This window comes from Somniosus microcephalus, chromosome 2 (assembly GCF_052327205.1).
Source record: "Somniosus microcephalus isolate GS21.2 chromosome 2, FLI_Smic_1.0, whole genome shotgun sequence".
NCBI lineage: Eukaryota > Metazoa > Chordata > Chondrichthyes > Squaliformes > Somniosidae > Somniosus > Somniosus microcephalus.
Window position 1 is genome coordinate 229,135,212 of NC_140988.1, and position 18,372 is coordinate 229,153,583.

General features: G+C 42.0%; 1 protein-coding gene across 9 annotated transcripts in view; it reads right to left on the bottom strand.

Moving 5' to 3' along the window:
* The window catches only part of fryl (furry homolog, like), a 599,764-nt gene that overhangs the window by 177,558 nt on the left and 403,834 nt on the right, over window positions 1-18,372 (bottom strand). For all 9 annotated transcript variants that reach the window (XM_085969926.1, XM_085969925.1, XM_085969924.1 and 6 more), the window contains 5 exons: window positions 9,885-10,009; window positions 9,338-9,395; window positions 6,417-6,508; window positions 3,790-3,962; window positions 716-876 (listed from right to left, as the gene is read on the bottom strand). In XM_085969926.1, coding sequence (XP_085826052.1) covers window positions 716-876; window positions 3,790-3,962; window positions 6,417-6,508; window positions 9,338-9,395; window positions 9,885-10,009 — 609 coding nt within the window. The remainder of the gene's footprint in view (window positions 1-715; window positions 877-3,789; window positions 3,963-6,416; window positions 6,509-9,337; window positions 9,396-9,884; window positions 10,010-18,372) is intronic.

Below are 18,372 nucleotides of genomic sequence, written 5' to 3' on the forward strand. Positions count from 1 at the left end.
GGCAAAATTGAGTGCCTTTGCACCTCCTGTTGCTAACGGGTCGCAAATGGCTTTGCGACCGGGTGCGGCGCTGACATCGACTCCTGCCATATTCGGCGGGAGTTTTGTGGCGGCGCTACAGTGTTGCGCCCCGATCTCCTTCGCCCGCAGACTGTGACGGCAATGAAAATTAACGCCTGGTGTGAATGACTCTAAACTTTTAAAAAATTCGGTTTTGTGTTTCCAAGAAGGAGGTGGATGCTAAATCAAGCGCTCCACTTCCTTCTTGGAGCACAAAAGCGAATTTTTTTAAAGTTTAAAATCATTAGCACCTGGCGCTAATTTTCTAAACTTTTAAAATTTAGCGCCCCAAACGGGGCTATAATGATTTTCTCCCCCTATTACACTGGTATGAAATTAAACCTCATTTGAGCTCGCGCCCAGACACAAAAGCATTTTCATGCAAGAAAATTATTACAAATATTTTCGTTCTTCCTTATATAAACAAGCAGTAATGAGGATTTTTACTGAATATGTTGTTGCTATATACACTAATATAATGTTTATGTTAATTTTTAGTACGTGATCCACTTAAAGAAAAATACTGATCAGTAACATTTGTCAAATGACAGGATGCAACTAGCAGGACAAAATATAACACCATTACATGTAGACCTAGACTTAACAAAACATTTGGTGGATTTTCACAGTGAACTAGAGGATCAATGTCTTGTACCTTTAATGCGGAGTACTGGTGCCGGTTAATTTGCATGTTCCTATCACTGTATCTGTCCAGAGGAGTAAACATTATGCTAAAGGGACCGGCCCAGTGGCTGAACAACATAAATAGACTATGACGTAGACTCTGTTGTGGAAAGATAGCCCTGCGTTGGTGCACTGTAAGGAAAGACAAAAAGGTAAAATGAATCTCTATGTCTCCTGGATAAATTAAGCATTGTATAATATATTACCTTTAAAACAATTTAAATAAAAAGTTCCTTCTGACACACAAGTGCTAAACAATGGTAAGAGAATGGTTTATTTTCTTCGGCTGGCGTCAGATTTTGGATCTGGTGTACTCTCACACTCATAGATGAAGGATTACGTAGAACATAGTCATTTCAAAACTACATTAGGATCGGCCAATTTGGCTGGTAAAATTCAATATCTCAGCAAAACATTTATGGAATTTTGACAGTTATTCAAGCAATCCTATTTAATCTCCGAGCACATTCAGCAATGAAAATTTCTGCCCTTACTTCATTGGCTGTAAAACACTTTGTGACGCCCGGTGGTCGTGAAAGGCACTATATAAATGCAAGTCTTTCTTTCTTTATGATTTAAAATGTACCAGTGCTCAGAGTACGCCAAGTTAAGCATTGATGACAGAAGCAGAGCTCCATCACACAAAGTTCTTGTAATATATTTTTTTGTACAGGGTATATGAAACTACAGATAACACTAAATACTGTGAATTTAGAAAATGGAGACTTGGCTAGCCATATTCTTAAATAGAGTTCCTTCACATGGGGGAAGAAAGACAATATATTAAAACTATCTGAAGATAGTTTCAAGGTGTGACCTTTGTTGGTGAGATCTGACCAGAAGCTAATCATATCAAGTTTGTTTGGCTAGTACCTTGGGCTTTTGAAATGATATTGTATGCAAGTTTGCAATTGTGGGCGAAGATGCCTTTTTTAATCTCTGATTACTGTTCACACATGTCTACTTCAGTGATAGAAATAATTGACATTCTGATTACTGGATCACCATCCCCACTGCTTACAGCGAGTGCATTGCTGTCAACGCTATACGCGGTGGCCAGTGTAACCAACAATTTTTTTTAAAGCATAGAGGGAATCCCCATGCTCTGTCTCTCCATGGTGATGGGTGACTGAAGTTGGCTGGGCTGTTTTGGTACACTCGTGGGATGGGGGCCCCATTAAACGAGTGTCTATTTCGAGTCTTTACGTGGCTCGTCTACGGGGCATGTCCTAGCGAATCGTCACAGGCCAAGGAGGGTGGCGAATTCTGGGTGTTGAAGTTGACCGGGTTGATTTCGTGAATACGGGCGGCCAAGCACAGGTCTACCAAGCATGTGGAAGTCACCATAAGAGGTACTAGTGAAACTGCGTTAAGTCGTGAATTTTAATGTTTGATCATCTGATCATCATTTAATGCAGCTAGCTTTATTACAATTGACACGAGTAATTGTAATATATACAATACATCAATGATTAACAGACAGAAAAACTAGTAACGACAATAACAACAATTTACAAGCACACCCCCGTGTGGAATCCGACCTGGTTCCATACCCACGTTCTGGGGCTCTGGTAGTTATATCTCGGACAGTCATTGGATGGTGCAGTCTCTTCGACCGTTACAAGAGCTGCTTCTCCTGTGTCCTTAAAGACATCGTCAACTTTGGAGAATCTTCTCTAGGTCCCTGGTCCCTTGGAATGGCGGCGTCTTCCTATCCAGGTAACCCGAGTTGATAAGCCTCGGTTGGTAGCGTTCGAATCGTCAGCACTCTCGCCTAGTCTTGGGTCTTGATTGGCACAACCTTTTTCTTGTCAGCCCTGTAGGAGCGGGTCTGACGTGGGTGCTTGTCTGAGGCCTCATCTCAGTTAGACCCCCGCAAGGAATCAGAGTTTCGTTTTCTTTGTTTAGTCCCCTCCTACAGGAATGATTGCCGCCGACCATTTTCTTTGAGTTACTCCCATGTCGGTTTGGCTAAACCGATGTGTCGCCGGCAGGACAACTTAATGGTACGACCCACCATGACTTACAACTCAAAAGAAGCCACAGCTACTTGTAACACCGGCTCCCCAGCATTGAGACGGAAGACTTACAGACCTGAGGCTCCCTGAGCTGCTCAAGGCCCTGCGGTAACTCTCAAGAGGCTGAGAAGGTTTGCTTACTCTGCCTATTTTGTTGGAGTTTCTCTGCCAGTTGTTTAGCCAGCACCGATGTGCTGCCCAGCGGGACCACGTGGTGGTACGACTCACTGTGTTATAAAACTCCAGAAGATTACACAGTCACTTATGTAACTCTGGCTCAACTCAAGGGAGCCTGAGGCCTGAAAAGACTGACAGGTAATCACACTTTAATGAGGTGCGAACAGCTGCTTGAACGGTCCAAAATAGTCAGTACTCTTAATACGGTTTAACCAACGCCATGGTAGTTGACGCCTATGATAATGACAAATGGTTAGCGCCAGTTGCCCGATACAGGCGGCTGTGGGTGGTGGGGTCTATATTGAGAAAGAATCTGGTGGTCTTCAAATAAGCCTGCCTCTACTTCAAAGGCCAGAAGTTTGCTGTTCATATGCTCATCTAACTAACTGGTAAAACTGATTACCATGGTTGCATGTCTTCTTTGAGCTAGTGTTTTAAAGTCTAACTTTCGAATAGTATAAACGTTACTGGTTTTTGCTCCATCTTCAGTTCCCTTTTTATTTTAAATATTTGCTATGTTATTGAACCATGATATTTTATACATTTGCAAAAGATATAGTTGTGGGGCCTAACTGGATTCACACTATAACTAGTATTGGTGTAAAGTAAATTCACATTACATTGATGTTACAGTTATAGGGTAAATGCACCCCAAGACTGGACCAGATCATGATAAACTGCATCTCTTGTGCTTATAAATATGCTAAATCAACTAAATATTACTGTCCCCTATCAGATAATAAGAAATTAGATCACGTGTTTGCTAGGCACATTTACACTCTCAATGCATATTAGTTAACAAAAATATTTCAAGACATTAGCACATTGCTTATCATGTAATTATGCGTACCTGGGACATTTTGAATGATATTTGCCACCAAGGCACTGAAATGGCATCGGATATCCTTTAATGTGTCAGAATCCTTGTCATTCTCAGCTTCAAGTAGCTGCCTCGTTAGATCAACGTACTCCAACAAAGTGTTATTGAGGGAATGTGTTTCATTATCAAGGCCTCCACTTCCACTGATAATTGGAGGAAAAACAAGAATACATAAGAAAACCAAAAACGCAAACCAACTGCAAGAAATACCTACAATAGCAAAATACTGTGAATGCTGGAAATCTGAAGTAACAACAAGCAAGAAATACCTATGTCCTCATTATACCACGATGTTTGAGAGAAAGTTGTACTGCAAAATTCAGAGTGAAGTTACAAGCAATGAACTGATAAATTGCACTTCAATTTAGCTGTTTCTCCTCAAATCAGAATCATCAATTAGGATGTTCAACACTGGAACGGTGCCACGTTGTCTCGAGGCTAACAGCTAGCCCTAGCACCATACCTCCAAAACAATGCACACCCTGATGCCACAAAGGGCATCAAATCTACTCTACCTACTTATCAGTACAAATACTCCCAATTCCCCGATAACTCCCCTGAAGTGGTGTTGGTACACGTATGTGGATTGAAATGTGTCCCCATGTGAAGTAGGCTATACTGATTTGGGAGCTTTGGTTTCCTTCAAAATTTGGAACACCACAGTGCACATGCAAATCTACACACACGGCTTAATTTATGATATATATGTGCCGGCACAGGCTCAGCGGTGTCTAAGCTTGGGCGAAAACTGCAGCATCGTTGACAATGGACTGAGTAAACTGGACAACGTTAGCAAAACAGTTTTTTAATGTCGATCACTCATGTTGAGCCTCTAAGTATAACAAAGGTTTTTTTTCTCAACTATCATTTTCATTTTAAAATTAGATCAAGAGAAGAATTTCACTACGAGTAATGATAACCAGTTAGGAAGAATTACCATTGACTAACGTAAACTTTTGTTGAAATAACAAGTTCTAATGACAATAAAGATGAAACCAAAAATGGTTTTACAACTTAACTTACTAAAGCTACATAAGGTTCTCTACTTTTTATATTAAGTGTCATCTAAATTTCACAGCTACGTGTAAATTAAATATGGATTCTTTGCCAATCAAGTGACGAGAGCCACTGGCAGTTTGCAGCTCATTTCCTTTTTGAAACAAATTAACAATGCTTTCATGAGACCATGCACAAATTGTTAGGAGAAAATATTGCACCTCGGTCTAAGCTTTTCCAAAGTCAGGAAATAATGTTTCTTATAAAGTATAAATATTTCCTTCCTAAGCTTTTTCTCATTTCTTGGTGATTGTTAAAATTTATAGCTTTGTTTTCTGAACACTTCCTTTCTATGGCCTGAGAACAAAATGAAAGACTGCACTGAACTTCTTTTGTTTCAAAAAAGTATAGTCGTTATACAATATGGTGCAGTGGAACCCCGATTATCCATGGTGGAACGATACTTGGTGAATAACTGAAATTGATAGATAATCAAGATTCTCTAAAATAGAAAACCATAGGCAGCAAAGAGGATACATTTTATTGAACTGGAGAATAATATCCCTTACATCTATACAAGAGTTATGGATAGGCTACTTAAACCAGCTTTTCTCAGTATTCCTGTATAGGATTGCAGGCTATGAATCTATACAGAAAAAAGAGAGTGACCTACCCCACAACATGAGGTATGAATGTGAAGGATAGACAAAAGAAGAAGTAATATTTATTTTAATAATGTATAAATCTTAGTAGAAATTATTTTAGATTTGGTGGAATATACCCTTTAATCATATCAATGCTGTTAGACGAAGAAACTAGTCACTCCCTCCTGACCAGCAGAAACCCCAGCTGCTCCATCTTCTCTTGTCAACCCTCCCACCCCGCTTGCCTGATGCCAGCGAATCTTGACAACTTCCTCTATCACAGACAAGGCCATCTCTGACCACTTCCTTGTATCTCTCACCATCCACATCACCCTACCTGCTTCCAAGCTCACTTCTTTCTGCATCGCTCCTGGAATAAACTCTTCCCCCAAATTACTTACAACTGCTTTTCCAAATTCCCAACTGTCTATCCTTTGGCCCATCTCAGGAGGAGGAGGCAAGCAATGTTACAGTGCTGGAGCTGGTCTTTGTGATGGAGAAGGTATGAGGTTGAAAGGTCAGCTCATTGTTGAGCAGAACAGCAAGGTTGTGAACGATCTGGTTCAGCCGGAGATAGTGGCTAGGGAAAGAAACGGAACCAGCTGCAATGGTATGGGAGTTTGTAGCGGGGGCTAAAGATGATTCTTTGTCTATTGCCTAGACAGTGAATGTCATCAAGTTTTCAACTATGTGTGACACCATTGTTGAGCCCAATCCTGACATTTTTCCCTCCCCATCCATGGTCAACCGAGGTCAATTATACGACACCTCTCGCTAACCTGGCTGAGATCAGCTACCCGAGTAGAATGGGGATCAAAGATGGGATGTTCGTGGTCTTCCTGGCTCAGCTTCACATCAGTCACAGCACTTAATTGTGCAGTGCTTCTTTAATAGTACGATATTCTGTTGCAGTTTGTTGACATAAAATTGGAACCCAATGGTACGTTTGTGGCTTACCTGTGACTAGTTACACCAGCATCTGCCAGTAGCTCAAAGATCCTCACGAGTTGCACTCGCAAAATGTCTCGACGCCTGCGTCGTTTCATATTCTGCATTAGATACAAACATTACTTATTTCCAGTGTTTTGAAGTTCCACATTGTACCCAACAGTACAGGTAAAATGAAATGACTACATAACTGCTTAATTAACGCAACAAAATTTATCCACTGTAAATAAAAATTACAGTGAGTGTCTGAATACAGCCCATAAATTTCCAAAGTAGTACCTGTAGATATAACTGTCAAATTAGAATCATTACTACACAAAAGCATTTCTTTAACCCTTTGTGTATAGAATGTGCTTGGCAGCTTTCAATATCGATCACATACTATCTTGAAGAAATGGGTTTTGTAAGTTTTCAAATTACTGTAGTTAGAAAAATGACAAATCATGCAGCTGGTGCTCAAACAATGAGATACTCTTTTTCAATGGACTACTTCTGACTGCAGAGCTACACCTCACCTCAAAGGGCAGGGTTTGGTTGCAAAAAGCTAAAAATGTTAGTGAAACTATAAAACATATCTATTCCAATACAGAAAGGCAGAATTAAATATGCGGAAATTATATAAAATGCTTGAGAAGTAACAAAAACTTCATACTCTGAAATCTCCACACACCAAGAGAACCAATCACAACTCTTAGCTAAAATATTGCATGGAACTATAAGATTCTTCCATGATGCCACATATAAAGACAGCTCTACAGTTTTTCATTTTCTTCATTTATACCAAGACATTTTTATAAACTATAGTCACCAATTGTATAAACTGAATACAAAACTGGTGCCAAACAAACATAACTCAGTTGTGACTGTTGCTTGTGTATTAGCAGATCAGTTGCGCTTGTTTAAATGCGGTATCATACCGGTATCTCTACACATTCTCGGAATTAAATTGCTACCGTATTATTTATATGGTGCATTGATCATATCAAAAGGACAATACTCTTGGCACCATATAATTCCAAAAGGGGCATTTAAAAAAATAATTTAACAGATGACAAATAATTACTGTAACAATATTTACCAAAAAGTAAAATATCTTCATTAAGTTTTCAACTGCTATTTAATTTTTTAGTAAGCAATTAAAAAAAATCTATTGCACATTTATCAATGAGGTTCAATTGTTATACAAACCAGTCTATGCCCTATGGTAAAGGGGTGGGAAGAGAGGGAGAAGGGCAAAGAGGAGGTAAAAGGATGGAAAGGGGGAAAAGAATGTGAACACGAAGGTAAACAAAGGTGGAGGGAGGGCTCGGTGGCTAGATGGACATGTGGCGTTGACAGCACAGAGGTGGTTCATGGAGCTGTAGGGGCATGCTTGTACAAAAGATGGTGACACACAATCGGGTTCTCTGAATGAATTCCTTAAGAGTGGAGGGGAGGTGGGGTGGGGGCGGGGATCTTAACTTTGCAATAGGGTGGTATGCTATTTCTTCAGAGGCGGGGGAGGGGGTAGGAGGTGACTACAGGAATATGGGTGAGACCCAGGGTCTAGGCTATGGAAACTGGATTCATGATGCCATTAAGGGAGGCAATTCTACATGAACCGTTAAATACATTTTTATTCTGCACTGCCATCTTGTGGATCTGTGTCAGCTGTGGCACCTGTGGCACTTTCATTTCTGAGTCAGAGGGTTGTGAGTTCAAGTCCCATTCCAGAGACTTGAGCACAAGAGCTAAGCTTACACTTCAGTGCAGTACTGGGGCAGTGCTGCACCGTCATTCAGATGAGATGTTAAACCGAGTCTGCCCTCTCAGGTAGACAAAAAAGATCCCATGGCACTATTCGAAGAGCAGAGGAGTTCTCCCCAGTGTCTTGGCCAATATTTATCCCTCAACCAACATCACTAAAACAGATGATCTGGTCATTTATCACATTGTTGTTTGTGGGAGCTTGCTGTGCGCATATTGGTTGTCGTGTTTCCCTACATTTCAACAGTGACTACACTTCAAAAGTACTTCATTGGTTGTGAAGCACTTTGGGACGCCCCGAGGTTGTGAAAGGTGCTATAGAAATGCAATTTTTTTCCATAACACAGATGGTGACTGTAAGAGCAATAATACAGACCTAGTGGTAGATTTTGAACTAAAGTTCTGAGAGTTATTTTACCATTATAAATGCCAACTACAGCGCCACCTATAGGTGTAAGAGGTACTGTAGCTAAATGTTGACACTTTTAAAATGGGTTTTCCCATTCATAAAGCCGGACATACAATTCTTTGATATATATTGAAACAGAATGCTGCAACCCACTCAGCATCTTTAATATAGAATAGTTAAATAACACAACTTACGGCAATGTGGGGAGCCGAGTTGGTTGGAACTACAGGCTGAGGAGCTGGGAGATACAAAACTGATGTGCTACATCAGAGCCACCAGTAGGAGGGTGGTAATAACAACATGACAAGTTTATATAGGAAGTTCCTATTGTCAATGTGGACACAGGAATTTATAATGGAAAAAAGTGGCACAGAAGTGTGACAAAAACATGACAACAAGAACTAAAATTTTGTAGACATCAAGTACACACAGACATGAGAGTTAACAGTTAAGGAAGAGAAAAGTGTTACTTTGTTTCAAAACAGGTTTCACACCAAATGAAAATATCAGAGAATTTCTGTGAACAAGGCTTACTCGGCAGAATGCATTCACTTCATAATGAAATACTCTTTGCTCAGAATAATTTGGATGCTACAGAACTGAAGAAAACAGCTTCACAATTTGAAACTCAGAAATCCGACTGCCAGCTTCTTTTGCTGTTTAATATATAAATTAAAAATGTCTAATACTGTACACTAAATCCTTCACAACAAAACCAAACTTCTCTAAAGCAGATAATCTGGAAAATTAATTAAGAAAAATGAGCTTCATTTACCTCTGGTCTTCTTTCAAGTGCTTCCTTTATAATGGGGTGAAGTTCTTCTATTAAGTCTCTGCAAAAAAGGAAACAAGCCAAACATGAGCTGCTTATAATTCAGTCCTCATGGACTAAAAGTACCCTCAAAATGCATATTGAACTTTGTTTGCAAATTAATGGCAAGGTCTTTGTTCAACATGAAGGAAAGTGCATAGAGGTCAGGTGAAACATTTTTTGTTGATAGCATTGCTATCTGACATTTTTCCTCAATTCAGCTTGAAAACTGTACTCTGCCTCTTCATCCTACTTTCTGGGTCATAGATGTGCCAAGCAGTCTTTGTGATCCACAGCAAAAAGCAATGTCTTGTCTTCTCAGGACACAAACAGCTGGAGATATTGAACTGGCTCCCAAAAAATAAGGACATTTGGGTAATCCTACAGCAAGTACAGTATACTGCTCTTCAAATATCTTGAAAGAGAAGCCAAATAAAATGTATCTTAATGTGCTTTGCTGGTGCTGAGAAACAATAATTAGTGTGAAACTTGTGCAATGAAATGCTCTTACCTAAATGCTACAGGATTGGTCCTGCCAAGCCCCAGCACCAGAGATTCTGTAATTTCCATGCTCTCAGAGCGCATCATTGGAACTATAAACTTGAATAATGAGGACGGGGACGGAATGCCAATTATCTGAAATTATAAAGTAATTACAACGATTATTCATATTAATGCAAAGTTCATATCTTCAGAATGTCATGCTACCCATTCTACTAGTTACTACTGGAAGTGTCAAACTGACTCAGTTGGTAGCACTTCTGTTTGAGTCAGAAGGTTGAGAGTTCAAACCCCACTACAGCCATGATTTCAGCTGAAAGTTGAGGGTAGTACTAAGGGAATGCTATATTGTTGGAGGTGCCGTCTTCTGGATGAGATGTTAAACTGAGGCCCCAACTGCCTGCTCAAGTGAGCAGAAAAGGCCACATGGGCGAATGAAAGATGAGCATGGCGTCCTGGCCAACATTCCTCCCAATAATCAGATTTGCTGTTTGTGGGATCTTGCGGTGTCTAAATTGGCTGCCGTGATTCACAAGATAATTATGGATAAGGCCATTCACATCCATTTTAATTAATCTTTCCAGAAGGACCCCAGGCTTCCAGAATCCAATTGTTTCTCAACTAATTCCTGGCCTTTTGCCGCCACTAAGCCACACAGACCATTCCATGTGTTGATCACCACTTGTTTTGAAGAATATCCTGATAAGAGTCCTAAATTTACCGTAAACTAGTTTGAACCTGTGGCCCCTTGTCCTATTCTCAGTCTGATTCTGGATTTATCTATTCCATTCTCTTGGCTATCTTGCATAACAGAGAATGTACTTCTAAAAAGTGATTCATTGGTTGAAAAGCACTTTGGCAAGTACTTATTTGTCTGTATTTGTAGTCCAGTGGGCCTACATGTCTGAGGCAGCCATTTCCCTGGTAGTCAGAGTTATCTGTCTGCAACATGGCATTTACAACATTCCCAAAAACCTTATACATGTCTCCCCAAACTGGATTCAGACAATCCAAAATACAATCTGATCCCAAATATGAAATTCAAACTGATGCAAATGTTCATCATGGCATAGTTTATTCCAAATTCTAATTACTACCTTTACCTCCTACACTATACACCATTTTTAGTTGAAGGAGTAAGAAATCAATCTGCTCAAAATCCAAACATAATGGGCCAAATCTTGCTGGAGCGGGGCATCTCGCAGCATATGCCGTTAGTTATACTTTTTCCTGCACCCTACAGCTCAAACCGTTTTTGTGCCATAACTTGCTGGAAGTGCGAGCTAATAATGTGAGGGCAACGGGTTATATGGGACCTTAGTGAACGGCGGAACCAACAGTATATCTCTTTACCTCTGTTAATACTGATTCAATGATGTGCTGATGGAACTAGCTCAGAATAGATTGTTTTTCAAAACAGAGTCAATATAAAACTAATTCAGCTCATTTTACTGCTTCACTGCTTCCAATCTAATTACTTTAATTAAATAACAGATCTAGGAATATAAATTAATAATTTAATTTCCTGTTCCAATAAGTCTGGGAACAAAAGAGCACGTTGAACCATTCCAATACTTCATGGTGGAGTGCAACATCTCCTACCTTGATCCAAAGCAGTTCTATACTCAATATCAGACATATTTTGAAGCTCCATTCAATTACAATGCAATGGATGCGTTTGTCTCCATCTGAAATTTTTTTGCAGTGTTCATTAATTTTTTTCCTTCGCTATTGCCTAAAAAATCTCCTTATACACAAGCGTCCACTTTTTAAAAATTTATTAGGTGCTACAACACATGCCAGCAAAATTGATATTCTTCATTCTCGTGTAATTTTTCCCTTTTCACCTTCTCTGCATCTTCACATCAATTTAAGTGAGTCATTTTGCATTTCCATATAACTTGAACACAGGGAATATAAAACATTTAACTCTACTGAGGAATTCACTTCAGTAAATTATTGTTTTCAATTTAGCCAGTTTTCATGTGGAATTGAAGTAAATTAAAACAGAATCATTCCATACAACATGTAATTTGACTGGCAAGAATGGCAAGATCAGAAAGTTTCACTTTTTCAGTGAAGGGAAAAGTTGATAAAGAAGCAATGACAAACAGAGCAGAAAAGACAGATGGGATAGCAAAATGTTGATACTGAGAGATAAAGCTCAAAAAGATGCATTATAAATAAGACTCAACTTTCAAAAGAACAGTTTAAAGAAACTAACAGAAATAGGTAAAAGTTTGACCAGTGTAAACTAACATTAGAGTTGAACAAAATGCCATGTTAATGGCATAAACATACAATTCTAGTTTGAATTAACAACCTTGTTCAACAAAAGAAAGTAACTCCTGTAGTGTCCGTGTGTAGATAAAGACACTGAAGACAGGAGTTGGTTCATAGGTATTTACTAAGCAAGTCGGGGTGGGGGTGGGGGTGGGGGTGGGGGTGGGGGTGGGGGGGGGGGGGGTGGGGGTGGGGGTGGGGGGGGGGGGGGGTGGGGTGGGGTGGGGGTGGGGGTTTCTAAAGGATATACACAATACACAGGCTTATATAGCCCAAGTGGCAATTACCGGCATTACGCACACCTGGGGCTCTTAAAGGCACATACACCATAATTGCTCTTAAAGGCACATACACCACAACTCCATATTCACAATCTGTAATGCAATGGCCTTCAAAAGCATTACATGCCCCAAGCAATAGATAATTTGCTATAAATAACACACACAAGCACGTTTAGGAAGTTAATTTTTTACTGCAAGTAAAATAATGATGTTTCCTTCTATCACCATAAGAACATAAGAAACAGGAACAAGAGTAGGCTATACGACCCCTCGAGCCTTCTCCGCCATTCAATAAGATCATGGCTGAACTTCTACATAAACTCCACTTTCCCACCCTATCCCCATATCCCTTAGTTCCCAGAAATCTATTGATCTCAGCCTTGAATATACTCACTGACTGAGCCTCCACAGCCCTCTGGGGTAGAGAATTCCAAAGATTCACCACCCTCTGAGTGAAGAAATTTCTCCTCATCTCAGTCCTAAATGGCTGACCCCTTATCCTGAGACTATGACCCCTAGTTCTAGACTCTACAACCAGGGGAAACAGCCTCTCAGCATCTACCCTGTCAAGCCCTCTAAGAATTTTATACACTTCAATGAGATCACCTCTCATTCTTCTAAACTCCAGAGTGTATAGGCCCAATATACTCAGGCCTAGAAATTCGGTTGGCTTTGCGCCCAGTTTTCACCCAAAGAGGGCTTTTGCGCCAACAGAGGAGTTCGCGCTGATATTCAGCGCTGCGGTAATGGCGGCGGTAGCCGGTAGCGCTGCGCCGGCACCGATGACGTCATCGGTGTGCGCAGTGCCCCGGTTCCGCCCCGATGCCGGCCTGAATCCCATATTCAGTTGCCGCCGCCTCCTCCGTGGCGGCCGCTACTTACATCCGGAGACCAGGGCCTTACTGCAGCTTTAGTGGGGCGCATAAAGGTGGAGCTGCGGCCGGCCGCTTTTTCGGCGGCCGCCTGCCCGCACCTCCTTCCCCGGCCTCCTCCACCACCCCCCCCCCCCCGCGGCATTGCCGGCTGCTTTCCGCGAGCCCGGCACTTCTCCGTGGTGCCGGGCTCATTTGCCGGCACAATCCAGCGGCGATCTCCCCGTTGCAGGCACCTCCACCTTAAGAGGAGGAGGCCTGCAGTACCGCAGCCTGCCGCACCGCATCGGGTGGCGCAGCGGCGCCTACAGCGCTGAAATTCAGTTTCAGCGCCCCAAGCGGGGGCGGCCACACCCTGGAATAGCGCCCGGTTCCGACTTGGGGCGCAAAAACTGAATTTCTGACGGTCGCAAATGGCTCCCCGCCCAGCGCTAACTTTTGGGCGCAAACCAGCTGGCGGGCCCAAACTGAATTTCTAGGCCTCAATCTCTCCCCATAGGACAACCCTCTCATCCCAGGAATCAATTTACTGAACCTTCTTTGCACTCCCTCTAAGGCAAGTATATTCTTCCTTAGGTAAGGAGAACAAACTGTACATCGTGAGAGTTAAAAGTTTGAGTTAAAAATTTAACAGTTGAACTTCTTCGTATCATGAAGCAATAAACTTTTCAATATAAACAGGATGACTTTGGAATGTCGTGAAAGGAATGCATTACTTGTTTTCTGATGCAAAAAGGGCTTGTGCAGTAATGACGTCACCCATGAGTGGTTAAGATTTCAAGGTAATAAAAAGTAACTTTAGGGGCTAGGGTAATGAAATATGGGTAGCAAATTCATTAGCTGCAGTATGAAATGGTAACATTTGGTGAGGCTTTTTCTTCAAAGGGTTTAGGGACTGTTACATCAGGAAGTCTTGTTTAAGGGACATAGTTTTGAAGTAAATAACTACAACTGTTTACATGAATAGTCTGTTTACAAAGGGTTTGAGAATCGACACGTCATGCAGTCTTATCTATGACATTTTACTTCAATGTAGTCAAAATAAGGGGCATAAAGAAGCATGGTTTTCAACATTTCTTCAGAGGGCTCGAGAGATACAGAAATCGAAAAGCCACTCTCAGTATAGTTAGGCTGGATCACCTGTACTGAGTATCAATAAAGTCTGTTCCATATACTCCACGATGAAATGTCTCATACTTACTCAAAAACGTGTCGTTGTGAACCAGAGGAGGAAGTAGGTTGACTGCTAACCAGTATTCCAGGTTTGGTCTCAGCAAAGCCTTATATAATTGCAGCAAGACTTCTTTACTCATATACTCCAACCCCTTGCAATAAAGGCTAACATACCATTTGCCTCCCTAATTGCTTGCTTTATCTGCATGTTAACTTTCTTTCATTCGTGTACAAGGACCCCCAAATCCCTCTGAATACCAACGTTTACTAGTCTCTCACCTTTTAAAAAATGTTCTACTTATCCATTCTTCCTGCTAAAGTGGATAATTTCACACTTCCCCACATTATACTCCATCCACTACCTATTTGCCCAATTACTTAATCGGTCTATATCCCTTTGCAATCTCTTTACGTCCTCCTCACAGCTTTCCCACCGAGCTTTCTATTGTCAGCAAACTTGGTTATATTACACTCGGTCCCTTCATTCAAGTTACTGATGTAGATTGTAAAAGCTGAGGCCTAAGTACTGATCCTTGCTGCACTCCACTAGTTACATCCTGTCATCCCAAAAGTGACCTGTTTATTCCTACTCTCTTTTCTGTCCGTTAACCAATCCCCAATTCATTTTAATATATTACCCTCAATCCCATGAGCCCTAATACTGTACAACAACCTCTTGTGTGGCAACTTATCGAATACTTTCTGAAGATCCAAATATATTGACCCTAAAATTGCCGGCGGCGGCGCAGCTCAGGAGTACGCTGCCGACCTCTGAACGAAATCCGCACTTACCTCGTGCGAAGCCCCAAGTGAAAACTTGCTTTGAAACGCTGCGGAGTTGCGTGCAGCCTAGTGGCCCATGGATCCCAGGGGCGCACCATTGTGTGTAAGCGTACCTGGGATCACGTGGGACGGTACTCCTTTCACTAGCCAATCAGGAAACATAGAAAGCCCCGTGTATTATTATGCAGTTACAACTTGTAAATTAAACAGTGTGAGTACAGTACTTGGCTTTAAAAAGCACAGGGACTACTTTGGAGTAAGTACGGTTATTTACTGGGAGACTCTGCAAGATTAAAAAAGATTGAGACGATCTCATCCCTCAAATCGAGCCTTTACAGCTGCCTGGTAGGTTCTTTTAAGTGTTCGTTTTTAATTATACAATTTCCTTATCCCCCCTCCCCTTATGCTGTGCAAACAGGCTCCTGTACCTTTTTGCACCAGCATAATTGTTGTGCAGTAGGTGGGCAATTAGCCCAACTTTTCGCCTGCACATCATATCAATGAGGACTTGAAAGTCACAGCGGATTATTTGTCTATTTGGAACTTGACAGATTGCAAGTTCGGGATTCAGCACATGCATGCGAAATTATGGTCAATTTCAAAGGCAATATGACAGCGTACTCAGAGTACGCCGTCATACCGACCGCAAATTCAGGGCCATTACATCTACTGGTTCCCCCTCATTTACCCTGCTAGTTACACCCTCAAAAAGCTCTACTAGATTTGTCAAACATGATGTCCCTTTCATAAAACCATCTACAAGATGCACTGCAGTAACTCGCAGCGATTGGCAACTCATCTACCACCTTAAACATTCACTTCCTCCACCACCGGCGCAACATGGCTACAGTGTACACCATCTACAAGATGCATTGCAGCAACTTGCCAATACTTCTTCGACAGCACCTCCCAAACCCATGACCTCTACCACCTAAAAGGACAAGGGCAGCAGGTGCATGGAAACACCACTACCTCCAAGTTGCACACCATCCTGAGTTGGAAATATATTGCTGTTCCTTCATCGTCGCTGGGTCAAGATCCTGGAACCCCCCTCCCTAACAGCACTATTGGGAGTTCCTTCACCACACGGATTGCAGCGGTTCAAGAAGGTGGCTCACCACCACCTTCAGGGCAAATAGAGATGGGCAATAAATGCTGGCTTTGCCAGAGATGCCTACATCCCAGGAACAAATAAAAAAAATTATATTGTGATTTTCCAAGTGCCCTGTTCCACATCCTTAATAATAGATTCTGACACTTTCCCTACTACTGTCAGGCTAACTGGCCTATAGCTCCCTATTTTCTCTCTCCCGCCTTTCTTGACTATCTTTGTGAATGGCAAAATAGAAAAAACATAATTTCTACAGTGACTAATATTCCTTCTTTGCTGCTTGCTTTTTGAGGAAGCAGGAGCTCCAATATCCATCATTCTCTCCAGAGGAACCCTAAAGACATGGGGAGATAAAGGTTTTCATGATGGCTTCTCTGTCAGGATCATATACGCCCAATAAAGGCAAATCTGGCTAACAACTACTTGCATTTATATAGTGCCTTCAATGTAGGAAACCGTCCCAATGGGGCATAATAAGACACAAATTGAAACCGAGCCAAAGAAGGAAATTTTAGGACAGGTGACTAAAAGCTTGGTCAAAGAGGTAAGTGTTAAGGAGGGTTTTAAAGCAGGAGAGAGAGGCAGAAAGGTTTAGGGAGGGAATTCCAGAGCTTAAGGCCCAGGCGGCTGAAGGCACAGCCGTCAATGGTGGGGCAAAGGAAGTGGGGGAATGCACAAGCATCCAGAGTTCGAGGAATGCAGAGTTCTCGGATGGTTGTAGGGCTGGTGGACGTTACATAGATTTGGAGAAGCGAGGCCATGGATAGATTTGAACATGAGGATCAGAATTTTAAAATTGAAGCGTTGGTGAACAATCAAATTTTCTTTGAACAATAAAGACACACTTACCTTAGAATCCTGGGTGAGTTGGGTTTGGTTGGGGTACACAATTACCAGATAATTTTGGAATTATCAATGCCTCGAATTCAAAATTTTCATCCTCGTTTTCAAATCCCTCCATGGCCTCGCCCCTCCCTATCTCTAATCTCCTTCAGTCCAACAATCCCCCCCCGCCGCCGAGATATCTGCGCTCCTCTAATTCTGCCCTCTTGAGCATCTCTGATTATAAATCGCTCCACCATTGGTGGCCGTGCCTTCTGTTGCCTGGGCCCTAAGCTCTGGAATTCCCTGCCTAAATCTCTCCACCTCACTACCTCTCTTTCCTCCTTTAGGTGCTCCTTAAAACCTACCTCTTTGACCAAGCTTTTGGTCACCTGCCCTAATCTCTCCTTATGTGGCTCGGTGTCAAATTTTGGGTCTTTTAATACTCCTGTGAAGCGCCTTGGAACATGTTACTACGTTAAAGGTGCTATATAAATACAAGTTGTTGCTGTTGAATTGTAGACCTGGATGGAATTGAAGCCGCTGGGGCTGTCAAGAACTAAAACAAAGGGCTGGATTTTACCAGCCCTGAGGAGGCGGGACTGCTGGGAAAATGGGAAAAATTGGGAGCGGGTCCCAACCCCGCTCCCAACCCATCTCCGAACCATCTTCCCGGGAGGCGGGTGCCCAACTCGCGCAAGGACCCGTCTCCTCGAGGCGGGAAGGGGTTTAGAGCCAATTAACTGCCTGTTAACAGGTAGTTAACAAGCAGTTTTGAGGCTTTACGCCTGCAATTGCGGGCTTCCCGACGGCTGCGAACCTCACGGGTTTGCGGGGGTGAGAGGGGTCGAAATGTCAGCTGTAGAGGTGAGTGATGGGTGCAAGTGTGGACAGGTAAGTATGAGAGGTAAGTGTAAAGTGTTGGAAAAAGTTTCCTTACCTTTGTTTCTTTCTGCAGGCTTCAACCTTTGAGGATCCGGAGGTGCCTCATCTCAACGGCAGAGATGACAGAATGGCTGCTGCATTCTCAGATGCAGCAGCCATCTGCTTTCTGCTGAGGAGAGGTGTCTTGGTGAGCCTTCTGTGCAAGGGCTCAACTTAGAACAGAGATTGTCAGTGTTTGACAGCTTCTCAAAAGCTGTCAAACGCTGACAATTCATCTGTCAAAAGTTT